This window comes from Oncorhynchus masou, chromosome 3 (assembly GCF_036934945.1).
Source record: "Oncorhynchus masou masou isolate Uvic2021 chromosome 3, UVic_Omas_1.1, whole genome shotgun sequence".
Classification (NCBI taxonomy): domain Eukaryota; kingdom Metazoa; phylum Chordata; class Actinopteri; order Salmoniformes; family Salmonidae; genus Oncorhynchus; species Oncorhynchus masou.
The window spans coordinates 8,916,125-8,931,064 of record NC_088214.1 but is presented as its reverse complement, the minus strand read 5'-3'; the positions used below and the strand labels follow the sequence as shown (position 1 = coordinate 8,931,064).

The following is a 14,940-nucleotide window of genomic DNA, read 5'->3' as shown; positions in this document are numbered from 1 at the left end:
CTTGTCGTATAGAATGTGTTATTGTCACATGGAATGTCTCATCATATAGAAGCTCTCCTTGTCATATAGAATGTCCCCTTGTCATATAGAATGTGTCATTGTCACATGGAATGTCTCCTCATCATTTAGAAGCTCTCCTTGTCATATAGAATGTCCCCTTGTCATATGGAATGTGTCATTGTCACATGGAATGTCTTCTCATCATATAGAATGTCTTCTCATCATATAGAATGTCCCCTTGTCATATGGAATGTGTCATTGTCACATGGAATGTCTTCTCATCATATAGAATGTCTTCTCATCATATAGAATGCCTGCTCCTCATATAAAATGTTTCTATAAAATCATTCTGCTGGCGTGTAACAACTCTGATAAGTACATAAACACACACATGCACAATCATACTGGGTCGTAATATAAATCATGTAGAAAATCATATTTTCTTGTTGGATCCTCATCCTGCATCTGTTGCAGTTGGTCAGTCGGTCCCTTCCTCTCGCCTGTAGCTATAATCTTGGCTGCATTCTGATTGTCCACCTTTTTCCAAAGTATGCACTTTCCCACTCCTTGTCATGGTGTTAAAAGCATTGAACTGGTGTAACCATTGGCTGGAGGGAGTTGTTAGATCCACCACTGTTAGATCCGTGTCGGAGAGTATGCATGTGCACACTTCTAGAGAAGTGTGGAGAATCGGGACGCAGCCGGTTGCTGTGGTGCTGATGACTGGCTCCCTCTATACGTTAGTCTCCAGACCATTCATGTCGATGGAGCAGTGGTCCTTGTCCTTGTGCTCCCTCTTGTGTTGGGGAGCGTGGGGGTTCCTCTTCCTCTGCTCCGGCCGTAACCCCTCCTCCAGCTGCATCAGACGAGCCACGTCCGGGCCCTCTGGTCCGCAGGGAGGGTGCTGGTACCCACCGTTCTTCTGGTACGTCATCATCTGCTGGATGCTGATCATGGGCTTGGTCTCACAGATCAGAGGCACCTGCAGGAGGGTACAAGAAGGAACTAATACCTTAATTTGTTGCCAGAGCAATGTATTCCCCATGAAAAACAAATCGATGGCCTGATTATTGGATCAAAATACATTTTTCTGCATCCATAGAAATGATCAGAGGACATCGGCGAATAAGAAACTAAAAATGAAAAGGCTGTAAAGTTGCAATTGAAGCTTTGTTTTAATGTTCTTTAATCTCATAACATTTAATAATAGACCACCCACAAATGTAGAAGAAACCAATCTGGGAATTTGTGCTGAAACAAATAATTCCCTTTGTTATTAAACAAATAGACAGCCCACGATCTCACTACAGGATCAGAGGTTTTGTATTTGCCTACAGAGAAATGAGGAAAATAATCAGGATTAGTTGAGTGAGATAAATATAATTGAGAAGCTCATAAATATTAGAGTAAGAGGGTCAAAACCTAATTAACTATGTGTGATTGTCTTTGAATATAATGGGAATGATAAACTTTAGGGTGTCTTTAGCAGAAAGAGTAAACGATAGGACTTTTAGTCAGAATTGTAATGTCTGTATTCAACAGAGAGATTGGGTGATCGGAGGCAAATAAATGTTTGGGTCTCTTCTCGACCTCTGTAGACGTGTTCTACTGTGGTATGTACTACAGTGTAACATTCTCCAAGGTTCTGACCACTCACCTCTTCCTCTTCCAGCAGATAATCAGTTCACTGTACACAACGGAAATCAAACTTCCATGAATGGAAAGTTGAGAGTGTCTGGCAGGCATTGTGATGCCAGGTTAGGGTATTTCTCACCTGCTCTCCTTCCTTGACGAAGTCTTTTCTACAGATGTGAGCCATGATCCCCGTGGCCAGGGCATCTCCCATCACGTTGACCATGGTCCTGAAACGGTCCCTGGAAAACAAAATGGAGGTTCAGCTGCCTTGATGGTGTTGGGAGGCTCTGTGGGGAACTGGCACTGGGAGCTGCAGTCCACACTAGTAGTCTTGTGAGACACAACACTATACAATTACAGTAGCAGGGTTTATGTGGCATATTGACATCACTTTGTTATATATTTGAAGATCACCTTGTCATAATGTCTCAGTAAAACGTTAATAAAATTTTACCCTGTAAAATACAACATCCTTTGTTTTGAAAATCAACACCTGAACCTTTATTGCTATATGTAAAAGCATTGATAAAACTAAACCACAGAGAAGACAAACTACACTTACAACGCCCAATCTACAGCAATGATGAGAGTGATGTCATCAGTGGGCAGGCCCACCGAGGTTAACACGATCACCATGGTGACCAATCCGGCCTGCGGGATTCCAGCTGCACCAATACTGGCAGCCGTAGCTGTGATACTGGAAACAAAAGAGGAAATGCTATTAGTGACCCTGACTGGATTATCAGATCTGTACTGTGTCCAGCACCTGCAAATGATGCCTCAGTACAACGCTCTAGTTGATTCTATTGTAGGCTATTGATCATGGCAGCATCCCAAACAGCACCCTATTCCCTATTTAGTGCACTACTGACCACTCACCTCTGGTCAAAAGTAGCAAACTGCATATGGAGTAGGGTGCCATTTGGGATACAACCCATGAGGGACAGAAAAAGAGGAAGAGAGAGTGAAGGAAAACAGGAAGAGCGAGTGAAGAAAGACAGAAAGAGAGAGTGAAGAAAGACAGGAAGAGAGAGTGAAGAAAGACAGGAAGAGAGAGTGAAGAAAGACAGGAAGAGAGAGTGAAGAAAGACAGAAAGAGAGAGTGAAGAAAGACAGGAAGAGAGAGTGAAGAAAGACAGGAAGAGAGAGTGAAGAAAGACAGGAAGAGAGAGTGAAGAAAGACAGTGAGGCTCTGAACTCATTGGTTCCTTGGTGTGTGATATAATGATCGAATTTGACCAATAACCCTTGACCTGTTATTCTGACATACAGTACACAGCATATACTGCACCGTACGTTCTCACACAAGGACACCGTACTTCCCCCCACAAGGACACCGTACTTCCCCCACACAAGGACACAGTATGTCCCCCCACACGGACACCGTACTTCCCCCCACAAGGACACCGTACTTCCCCCACACGGACACAGTATGTCCCCCCACACGGACACAGTACTTCCCCCACAAGGACACTGTACTTCCCCCACACAAGGACACAGTATGTCCCCACACAAGGACACAGTATGTCCCCCCACACGGACACAGTACTTCCCCCACACAAGGACACAGTATGTCCCCCCACAAGGACACAGTACTTCCCCCCACAAGGACACTGTACTTCCCCCCACAAGGACACAGTATGTCCCCCCACAAGGACACAGTATGTCCCCCCACAAGGACACTGTACTTCCCCCCACAAGGACACAGTATGTCCCCCCACAAGGACACAGTACTTCCCCCCACAAGGACACTGTACTTCCCCCACAAGGACACAGTATGTCCCCCCACAAGGACACAGTATGTCCCCCCACACGGACACCGTACCTCCCCCACAAGGACACAGTACTTCCCCCACAAGGACACAGTATGTCCCCCCACAAGGACACAGTACTTCCCCCACAAGGACACTGTACTTCCCCCACAAGGACACAGTATGTCCCCCACAAGGACACAGTATGTCCCCCCACACGGACACCGTACCTCCCCCACAAGGACACAGTATGTCCCCCCACAAGGACACCGTACCTCCCCCACAAGGACACAGTACGTCCCCCACAAGGACACTGTACTTCCCCCACAAGGACACAGTATGTCCCCCCACAAGGACACAGTACCTCCCCCACAAGGACACAGTACTTCCCCCCACAAGGACACAGTACGTCCCCCCACAAGGACACAGTACTTCCCCCCACAAGGACACTGTACTTCCCCCCACAAGGACACAGTATGTCCCCCCACAAGGACACAGTATGTCCCCCCACAAGGACACCGTAGTCCCCCCACAAGGACACAGTATGTCCCCCACAAGGACACAGTACTTCCCCCACAAGGACACTGTACTTCCCCCACAAGGACACAGTATGTCCCCCCACAAGGACACAGTATGTCCCCCCACAAGGACACTGTACTTCCCCCACAAGGACACCGTTCCCCCCACAAGGACACCGTATTCCCCCCACAAGGACACCGTACTTCCCCCACAAGGACACAGTACTTCCCCCCACAAGGACACAGTATGTCCCCCACAAGGACACCGTACGTCCCCCCACAAGGACACAGTATGTCCCCCACAAGGACACTGTACTTCCCCCACAAGGACACAGTATGTCCCCCCACAAGGACACAGTATGTCCCCCCACAAGGACACCGTACGTCCCCCCACAAGGACACAGTATGTCCCCCCACAAGGACACAGTATGTCCCCCCACAAGGACACCGTATGTCCCCCCACAAGGACACCGTATGTCCCCCCACAAGGACACCGTACCTCCCCCCACAAGGACACAGTACTTCCCCCCACAAGGACACAGTATGTCCCCCCACAAGGACACAGTATGTCCCCCCACACGGACACAGTATGTCCCCCCACAAGGACTCAGAGATACACAGGCTGTTTGACATTTGACCTGACATGGGCTGTTACGGTGACCATATTACCGTCACACTGGTGGTCATGAGTCATGACCGCAGTCAAATTCATGCATAATCGGATGGCACCCTGTTCCCTAAAGAGTGCACTACTTTTGACCTGAATGCAATGTTCAGAATGTTCACTCTAAAGGGAATAGAATGCCATTTGGAACACACTCTCTGACACTGTCTCTAGGGAGGGGACGTCACAGATGGACTATCGTTCCAAACAGCCAAACGTCACGGGAATAGAGCAGGACGCTACAGAAGAATATTAAAAGCCCTCCTGATAATTCTGTCGTGACAAGAGAGCTGAGTTATACAGGTCATGTGGGTGTTACTGCCAGGAGATTACTGCCTGCCTGGCCAAAGTCGGTGCGTGTCCCAAACGGTAGCATATTCTCCATAAAGTGCACTACTTTTGACCAAAGCCCTATGGAAAAGTAGTGCACTCTATAGGGAATAGGGCGCCGTTTGGAAAGCAGAGTCTGTGACGAGTAGAGGAGGATAGGACTGCTTAATGTTATTACAGTTTAACATGTCATTAAATCAGGGGAGAGCAAGGCCATTTTACAGGGGGAGGAGCGTGTGTGTGTGTGTGTGTGTGTGTGTGTGTGTGTGTGTGTGTGTGTGTGTGTGTGTGTGTGTGGTGTGTGTCTGACTGTCTCTGCTATGTAATAGCCACTGATTTAATGATGTAGTGTACAGGGGTAGATCACTGTGAGGTAAGCTGTAGTACAGTCACATGTCACATTTAAGTTTATCTACGTGCTTGATTCAGTATAATCTCATAATATTCATTAATTCATCCTCAAAACTGTAACACTAGATTAATTTCTGTGTTTCACAAACCGCAAAGCTACAGATGTGTTGTACCCTTGTGCTATTTTGGTCAAAATAATTCCACAGGGAATATACATAAACGGATGATTTAGCAATAATCAATATGATAATCAATGTGTTTCAATGCAGGAAGTTCCATTTCAGTAATTAGAGCTTTCACTACAACCACTTCCAGGTTTCTGACCAGGAAGTCCCCCACTGGGCACAGACGTCAGTCTAGTTTTGATTTACAGTTGATTGAGTTCTCAACTAACATGAATTCAACGTGAAATCAACAGCAAATGTCACCATGTCACTGGATTTAGGTTAAAAGTCGATTGAAAAAAAATGAAATACCCTTACGGTGATGACTCTTTGCAAATCCAATCGGATTTCCACATTGATTCAACACACAGGGGTAAAACCTTTGACTCAACCCGTTGTTGCCCAGGGGGCAGGCTGTTTGTTGATGCCACGTGTTCTGATTAGGACTTCTTTCTACAGTGTTCAATATGTCCTTTTGTAATTGTGGTGCCCCGTGCATACCTTTTCATACTAAAGCTGGAGTTCAATCCAGTCGCGCTTGTAGCTAACGCAGCTTTTAAAAGGCAATATTTACCGCGTCAGCGGAGAGCGAATTTAAGTGGAGAGCGAAGTTAATGCTGCAGGTATCGGCTTTACTGTCCAGCACAAACACAGTTTTGGATTGAATCCAGTTAATAAAACACTATAACCCCTTTTTCAAGTAAGTTGATTACCTTCTAAGACTATGTAGGCTACATACCTGTACTATAAAGGCTATATAGGCTACATACCTGTATTATAAAGGCTATGTAGGCTACATACCTGTACTATAAAGGCTATGTAGGCTATATACCTGTATTATAAAGGCTATGTAGGCTACATACCTGTATTATAAAGGCTATGTAGGCTATATACCTGTATTATAAAGGCTATGTAGGCTACATACCTGTACTATAAAGGCTATGTAGGCTATATACCTGTATTATAAAGGCTATGTAGGCTATGTACCTGTACTATGAAGGCTATGTAGGCTACATACCTGTATTATGAAGCCTATGTAGGCTACATACCTGTATTATAAAGGCTAGGTAGGCTACATACCTCTATTATAAAGGCTATGTAGGCTACATACTTGTATTATAAAGGCTATGTAGGCTACATACCTGTATTATAAAGGCTATGTAGGCTATATACCTGTACTAAAGGCTATGTAGGCTACATACCTGTACTAAAAAGGCTATATAAGCTACATAGCTTTAATATAAAGGCTATATAGGCTACATAACTTTAATATAAAGGGTAAATAGGCGTTATACCTGATGGTTATGATCTGGCCAAAGTCTAGCTCGTAGTTGTTGACCTGGGCGATGAAGATGGCAGCCACGGCCTCGTAGAGCGCCGTCCCGTCCATGTTGATGGTGGCGCCCACAGGGAGCACGAAGCGGATGATGCGCCGGTCGATGTGGTTGTTCTCGAGGAGGCACTTGAAAGTGATGGGCAGCGTGGCCGAGCTGGGGAGTAAATGATTAGATTAAACACTCAACTGTATTATCTCAGTAAGTAGTAAACTTCAGAGCTGGGTGAGGGTACAAACAGAGGACCACCTTGTGACGCAGATCACGTGAAAAGAAAAACAGTTCATCAATTTCTATTCATGACTTTCCTTGAAGTTATAATTTCACATCTCAAAAGATTACATTCCCACCACAGGTAGTCTGTGTTTACTGACAGACTCAGGCAAGAAGAAGAACGAGAACAAAAATGTATAAAAAATCTTACAGCAAGGCGTTTGTCTAGTTGAAATTCAGTCTTCAAATTTTAATGAAATTTAGTCTGTGACACTTTGAAGGTAATGTAAGCAATGTTTTCACTGAGGATAGTAATGAGGATATCAATGCCTTCCCTTGAAGCAAGAATCCTTAGTTGCTACATCCATTTTCTGAATTTTAAATGAGTGATATATAATCATTGATTCTTGAAGAATATAATATAGAAATGCCTAATGAGCTTAGTTCAACTGTCGTAGCCCATCAGAACCCCAAAATACAAGCTTGTTTAGCTCCAATGTTTGTACACAACGTAAATGTAAACTGTATAGCCTCAAAACCTGGTGAAAACTATCATGTTGATGTCATGGATGGTCAGTCCTTGCATCCATTGTGCTGTCTGAGTTTGAGAGTGGTTACATTTCTCCAGCCCGTTACTCAGCTTTTTATCGGTAACAGGGGCGGGGAGCTGCTTTGTTATATTTTAAATTAAGGATTCAAGCTTTAATGAGTAATAATGACAAAAGAGATGCAGTCAGTTGGAGGGCGAGTGATTCAAGATCCTATTTTTTTTTCATTTGAATTCAACTCTTATTTATTATTTCAATGACAATGATTCATACAACAACAGAGAGATTCATTGAAAGATACATCATTGTCATTATATTCACACCACTCCTGCTGTCAACGTTTCATTGTGGCTAGTCGAGGAACACAAACATCACTTCTGTGGGAGGCTCTGTAAACCACTTTGTGACAACTGCTGAAGTAAAAACGGCTTTATAAAATATATTTCACTGATTAAGGACATCCTGACTGTAGATACTCGATCATTCTCAATGATGTCCTAATACGCGAGACAGAAACCCAAGTCTACTCTGACACAGTCCCTTCTGGTGAAACTAAATCTGTCTATGCAACAGCTGGGGAGCTGAGGAGCAGAGGAGCAGAGACTAATGAAGAGGTAATATCACTCCATTACTCCATGGACTCCCGAGTGGCGCAGCAGTTTAAGGCACTGCATCTCAGTGCAAGAGGCGTCACTACAGTCCCTGGTTCTGAATCCAGGCTGTATCCCTTCTGGCTGTGATTGGGAGTCCCATAGGGTGGTACACAATTGGCCCAGCGTCGCCGGGGGTAGGTTGTCATTGTTAACAAGAATTTGTTCTTAACTGACTTGACTAGTTAAATAAAGGTTAAATACTATATATATATATATACCTATGTATATATACATATATATGTGTGTGTGTGTGTGTATATATATATACACTATCAGAGCTGAGGAACTGAGGAACTGAGGAGCAGAGACTAATGAAGAGGCAATATCACTTCATATGAGCCATAACACACTATCAGAGGGAGACATTGGGGATATGTCCCAATATGTGACCATCGACTAGAGATGGAAGAAGAAGGAGAGGTGGAAGAGGAAGGAGAGGTGGAAGAGGAAGGAGATGTGGAAGAGGAAGGAGAGGTGGAAGAGGAAGGAGAGATGGAAGAGGAAGGAGAGGAGGAAGAAGAAGGAGAGGTGGAAGAAGAAGGAGAGATGGAGGAAGGAGAGGTGGGAGAGGAAGGAGAGGTGGAAGAGGAAGGAGAGGTGGAAGAGGAAGGAGAGGTGGAAGAAGAAGGAGAGGTGGAAGAAGAAGGAGAAGTGGAAGAGGAAGGAGAAGTGAAAGCGGAGGAGAGGTGGAAGTCACATGAGCCGAATACACGTCTACTGTGCACAACAGGTGTACAGAGAAACAAGATTCTCTGGTCTGATGAAACCAAGATTGAACTATTTTGCTTGAATGCCAAGCTTCATGTCAGGAGGAAACCTGGCACCGACCCTATGGAGAAGCATGTTCGTGGCAGCATCATGCTGTAGGGATGATTTTCTGAGGCAGGGACAGGGAGACTAGTCAGGATCGAGGCGAAGATGAACGGATCAAAGTATAGAGTAATCCTTGCTGAAAACCTGCTCCAGAGCACTCAGGACCTCAGACTGAGTTGAAGGTTCACCTTCCAACAGGACAACGACCCTAAGCACACTGCCAAGACAATGCCGGAGTGGCTCCGGGACAAGTCTCTGAATGTCCTTGAGTGGCCCAGCCAGAGCCCGGACTTGAACCCGATCTAACACTTCAATTCAATAGACTTTATTGACATGGCAAGTTAAATGACTTATATTGTCAAAGTATAGATATAACATCTCTAGAGAGACCTGAAAATAGCTGTGCAGCAATGTTCCCCATCCAACCTGACAGAGCTTGAGAGGATCTGCAGAGAAGAATGGGAGAAACTCCCAAAATACAGGTGTCTCAAACTTGTGTCATACCCAAAAAGACTCAAGGCTGTAATCGCTGCCAAAGGTGCTTCAGCGAAGTACTGAGTAAAGTGTCTGAATGCTTATGTAAATGTGATGTTTCCATTATTATTATTTTTTAATTTATAAATGAGCCACATTTTCTGAAAACCCATTTTTGCTTTGTCACTATGGGGTATTGTATGCAGATTGATGTAACACAATGTAATACTTTTTACAATAAGGCTGTAACGTAACGAAATTTGGAAAAAATCATGAGGCCTGAATACTTCCCGAAGACACTGTGTTTTACCTTAGCTCGGCCTATATGTTTTTCCTTCTATCAGATATTTGCGAGATGCTCTTAATACACAACTGAACCATAATGAGTAAGGAACAATGAAAATAGTTTAAATAAACCCTATTTATTTAAATTCAGGAAAAATGTTTGTCACAGAAAATAGATGATTTGCACTATGGATCAGCTAAGATGGTCATTACCACTAAATAAATGAATTGGGACATTTTAGATGTGTCACAGAATGTTTAAACCCATCAAGGTGAGCCACAGTTAAAAGAGGTTGGAACCACTGGGCTAGACAATGGGTTAGGGTTGTGGCTGGAGCTACGATTAGGGTTAGGGTTGTGGCTGGAGCTACGATTAGGGTTAGGGTTGTGGTTGGAGCTACGATTAGGGTTGTGGTTGGAGCTACGATTAGGGTTAGGGTTGTGGTTGGAGCTACGATTAGGGTTAGGGTTGTGGCTGGAGCTACGATTAGGGTTAGGGTTGTGGCTGGAGCTACGATTAGGGTTAGGGTTGTGGTTGGAGCTACGATTAGGGTTAGGGTTGTGGCTGGAGCTACGATTAGGGTTAGGGTTGTGGCTGGAGCTACGATTAGGGTTAGGGTTGTGGCTGGAGCTACGATTAGGGTTAGGGTTGTGGCTGGAGCTACGATTAGGGTTAGGGTTGTGGCTGGAGCTACGATTAGGGTTAGGGTTGTGGCTGGAGCTACGATTAGGGTTAGGGTTGTGGTTGGAGCTACGATTAGGGTTAGGGTTGTGGCTGGAGCTACGATTAGGGTTAGGGTTGTGGCTGGAGCTACGATTAGGGTTAGGGTTGTGGTTGGAGCTACGATTAGGGTTAGGGTTGTGGCTGGAGCTACGATTAGGGTTAGGGTTGTGGCTGGAGCTACGATTAGGGTTAGGGTTGTGGCTGGAGCTACGATTAGGGTTAGGGTTGTGGCTGGAGCTACGATTAGGGTTAGGGTTGTGGCTGGAGCTACGATTAGGGTTAGGGTTGTGGCTGGAGCTACGATTAGGGTTAGGGTTGTGGTTGGAGCTACGATTAGGGTTAGGGTTGTGGTTGGAGCTACGATTAGGGTTGTGGTTGGCTGGAGCTACGATTAGGGTTAGGGTTGTGGCTGGAGCTACGATTAGGGTTAGGGTTGTGGCTGGAGCTACGATTAGGGTTAGGGTTGTGGCTGGAGCTACGATTAGGGTTAGGGTTGTGGCTGGAGCTACGATTAGGGTTAGGGTTGTGGCTGGAGCTACGATTAGGGTTAGGGTTGTGGCTGGAGCTACGATTAGGGTTAGGGTTGTGGTTGGAGCTACGATTAGGGTTGTGGTTGGAGCTACGATTAGGGTTAGGGTTGTGGTTGGAGCTACGATTAGGGTTAGGGTTGTGGCTGGAGCTACGATTAGGGTTAGGGTTGTGGCTGGAGCTACGATTAGGGTTAGGGTTGTGGCTGGAGCTACGATTAGGGTTAGGGTTGTGGTTGGAGCTACGATTAGGGTTAGGGTTGTGGCTGGAGCTACGATTAGGGTTAGGGTTGTGGCTGGAGCTACGATTAGGGTTAGGGTTGTGGCTGGAGCTACGATTAGGGTTAGGGTTGTGGCTGGAGCTACGATTAGGGTTAGGGTTGTGGCTGGAGCTACGATTAGGGTTAGGGTTGTGGCTGGAGCTACGATTAGGGTTAGGGTTGTGGTTGGAGCTACGATTAGGGTTAGGGTTGTGGCTGGAGCTACGATTAGGGTTAGGGTTGTGGCTGGAGCTACGATTAGGGTTAGGGTTGTGGTTGGAGCTACGATTAGGGTTAGGGTTGTGGCTGGAGCTACGATTAGGGTTAGGGTTGTGGCTGGAGCTACGATTAGGGTTAGGGTTGTGGCTGGAGCTACGATTAGGGTTAGGGTTGTGGCTGGAGCTACGATTAGGGTTAGGGTTGTGGCTGGAGCTACGATTAGGGTTAGGGTTGTGGCTGGAGCTACGATTAGGGTTAGGGTTGTGGTTGGAGCTACGATTAGGGTTAGGGTTGTGGTTGGAGCTACGATTAGGGTTGTGGTTGGAGCTACGATTAGGGTTAGGGTTGTGGCTGGAGCTACGATTAGGGTTAGGGTTGTGGCTGGAGCTACGATTAGGGTTAGGGTTGTGGCTGGAGCTACGATTAGGGTTAGGGTTGTGGCTGGAGCTACGATTAGGGTTAGGGTTGTGGTTGGAGCTACGATTAGGGTTAGGGTTGTGGCTGGAGCTACGATTAGGGTTAGGGTTGTGGCTGGAGCTACGATTAGGGTTAGGGTTGTGGCTGGAGCTACGATTAGGGTTAGGGTTGTGGCTGGAGCTACGATTAGGGTTAGGGTTGTGGCTGGAGCTACGATTAGGGTTAGGGTTGTGACTGGAGCTACGATTAGGGTTACGGTTATGGTTGGAGCTACGATTAGGGTTAGGGTTAGTGTTAAGGTTAGTGTTAAGGTTAGAGTTGAGGCTAGGGTTAGGGTTAGGGTTAGTGTTAGGGTTAGTGTTAAGGTTAGAGTTGAGGCTAGGGTTAGGGTTAGGGTTAAGGTTAGAGTTGAGGATAGGGTTAGGGTTAGTGTTAGGGTTAGTGTTAAGGTTAGAGTTGAGGCTAGGGTTAGGGTTAAGGTAGGGTTAGAGTTGAGACTAGGGTTAGGGTTAGTGTTAGGGTTAGTGTTAAGGTTAGAGTTGAGGTTAGGGTTAGGGTTAAGGTTAGAGTTGAGGATAGGGTTAGGGTTAAGGTTAGAGTTGAGGATAGGGTTAGGGTTAGGGTTAAGGTTAAGGTAGGGTTAGAGTTGAGGTAAGGGTTAGGGTTAAGGTTAGAGTTGAGGCTAGGGTTAGGGTTAGGGTTAAGGTAGGGTTAGAGTTGAGGCTAGGGTTAGGGTTAAGGTAGGGTTAGAGTTGAGGCTAGGGTTAGGGTTAAGGTAGGGTTAGAGTTAGGGTTAGGGTTAAGGTAGGGTTAGAGTTGAGGCTAGGGTTAGGGTTAGGGTTAGGGTTAAGGTAGGGTTAGAGTTGAGGCTAGGGTTAGGGTTAGGATAGGGTTAGAGTTGAGGCTAGGGTTAGGGTTAGGGTAGGGTTAGAGTTGAGGATAGGGTTAGGGTTAAGGTAGGGTTTGAGTTGAGGCTAGGGTTAGGGTTAAGGTCAAAAATCAAATCAAATCAAATTTTATTTGTCACATACACATGGTTAGCAGATGTTAATGCGAGTGTAGCGAAATGCTTGTGCTTCCAGTTCCGACAATGCAGTAATAACCAACAAGTAATCTAACTAACAATTCCAAAACTAATTTCTTATACACAGTGTAAGGGGATAAAGAATATGTACATAAAGATATGAATGAGTGATGGTGCAGAGCAGCATAGGCAAGATACAGTAGATGGTATCGAGTACAGTATATACATATGAGATGAGTATGTAAACAAAGTGGCATAGTTAAAGTGGCTAGTGATATTACATAAAGATGCAGTAGATGATATAGAGTACAGTATATACGTATACATATGAGATGAATAATGTAGGGTTAGAGTTGAGGCTAGGGTTAGGGTTAAGGTAGGGTTAGAGTTGAGGCTAGGGTTAGGGTTAGGGTAGGGTTAGAGTTGATACTAGGGTTAGGGTTAGGGTAGGGTTAGAGTTGAGGATAGGATTAGGGTTAGGGTTAAGGTACGGTTAGAGTTGAGGCTAGGGTTAGGGTTAGGGTAGGGTTAGAGTTGAGGATAGGATTAGGGTTAGGGTTAAGGTACGGTTAGAGTTGATACTAGGGTTAGGGTTAGGGTAGGGTTAGAGTTGATACTAGGGTTAGGGTTAGGGTAGGGTTAGATTTGATACTAGGGTTAGGGTTAGGGTAGGGTTAGAGTTGAGGATAGGGTTAGGGTTAAGGTAGGGTTAGAGTTGAGACTAGGGTTAGGGTTAAGGTAGGGTTAGAGTTGAGGCTAGGGTTAGGGTTAAGGTAGGGTTAAAGTTGAGGCTAGGGTTAGGGTTAAGGTAGGGTTAGAGTTGATACTAGGGTTAGGGTTAAGGTAGGGTTAAAGTTGAGGCTAGGGTTAGGGTTAAGGTAGGGTTAAAGTTGAGGCTAGGGTTAGGGTTAGAGTTGATGCTAGGGTTCAGGTTAAGGTAGGGTTAGAGTTGAGGTAAGGGTTAGGGTTAAGGTAGGGTTAGAGTTGAGGATAGGATTAGGGTTAGGGTTAAGGTAGGGTTAGAGTTGAGGATAGGGTTAGGGTTAAGGTAGGGTTAGAGTTGAGGCTAGGGTTAGGGTTAAGGTAGGGTTAGAGTTGAGGCTAGGGTTAGGGTTAAGGTAGGGTTAGAGTTAGAGTTAGATGTAGGGTTGTTGTTGTTTACCTGGAGGAGGTTGCCAGGGAGATGAGCAGGGCCTGCAGGATGCCCCTGATGTAGACGATGGGGCTCTTCTTGGTGATGAAGAAGTACATGGCCGGGAGGATGAAGAGACCATGGAGGATCAGGCCCATCACCACGGTGATGGCATAGAAACCCAGCTTCTTCCCCATGGCTGACGGGTCATCCATCTCTAGGATCTTACCAGCCACCAGGAACACGATGCCGAACGGGAAGTACCTGCAGTGGACCAGGAAGGTAGCGTTTTTTGTTTTGGTTCTGGTTCTGGTCATGGGAGACAGGTTAGTTCTTGGACTGGCCAAGGTGATTGGCTGCAGTAGAATATAATAATAGAATGTAATCATTTTGTTGACACTCCCGCACATATGACTATCTAAGCATGTTGTCTAATACGATGTTATTGAGAGGACATGTCTTTGGGTTGCTCTTCCCGTAAGCTACAACTCTTACCAGATCACTATGGCGACAATCTTCAGGACAGCCTCGTTTAAACTCTGACAGAAGTTGACCAGGGCGCTGCCATTAGGCCCCATTCTACCCAGCATGATACCTAGACAACAACAACAACAACAACAACAACACATTGTGTTAGACTGAGACACCATGAGCCAGATTGATTTGCTAAAGGTTTGTGATCAACATTGAGGAGAGAAAAAAAAGGCTAAATGAAAAGTTAACTGTCACTCAGGCTGTGGCTGGAGGAACGATGGTTATACTGTCAACCTGAATGACACTACGAGGTAGTGGGCCTTTGTGGGTGTGTGTGTCCGTATGCATGCCCGTGTCCGTGTCCGTGTCCGTGTGTGTGCCCGTGTGTGTGTCCGTGTCCGTGTCCGTGTGTCCGTGTGTGCCCGTGTGT

At 45.7% G+C, this 14,940-nt stretch overlaps 1 protein-coding gene across 1 annotated transcript in view; it reads right to left on the bottom strand.

The window, feature by feature from the left end:
• Positions 1–6: 6 nt before the first annotated feature.
• Positions 7–14,940, bottom strand: part of slc1a7a (solute carrier family 1 member 7a) — a 77,275-nt gene continuing 62,341 nt past the window's right edge. Inside the window, 6 exon segments of the mRNA XM_064930255.1 lie at positions 7–982; positions 1,775–1,874; positions 2,198–2,332; positions 6,709–6,903; positions 14,067–14,300; positions 14,532–14,631. Of these exon segments, the coding sequence (XP_064786327.1) occupies positions 734–982; positions 1,775–1,874; positions 2,198–2,332; positions 6,709–6,903; positions 14,067–14,300; positions 14,532–14,631 (1,013 nt within the window). The 3' untranslated portion in view covers positions 7–733.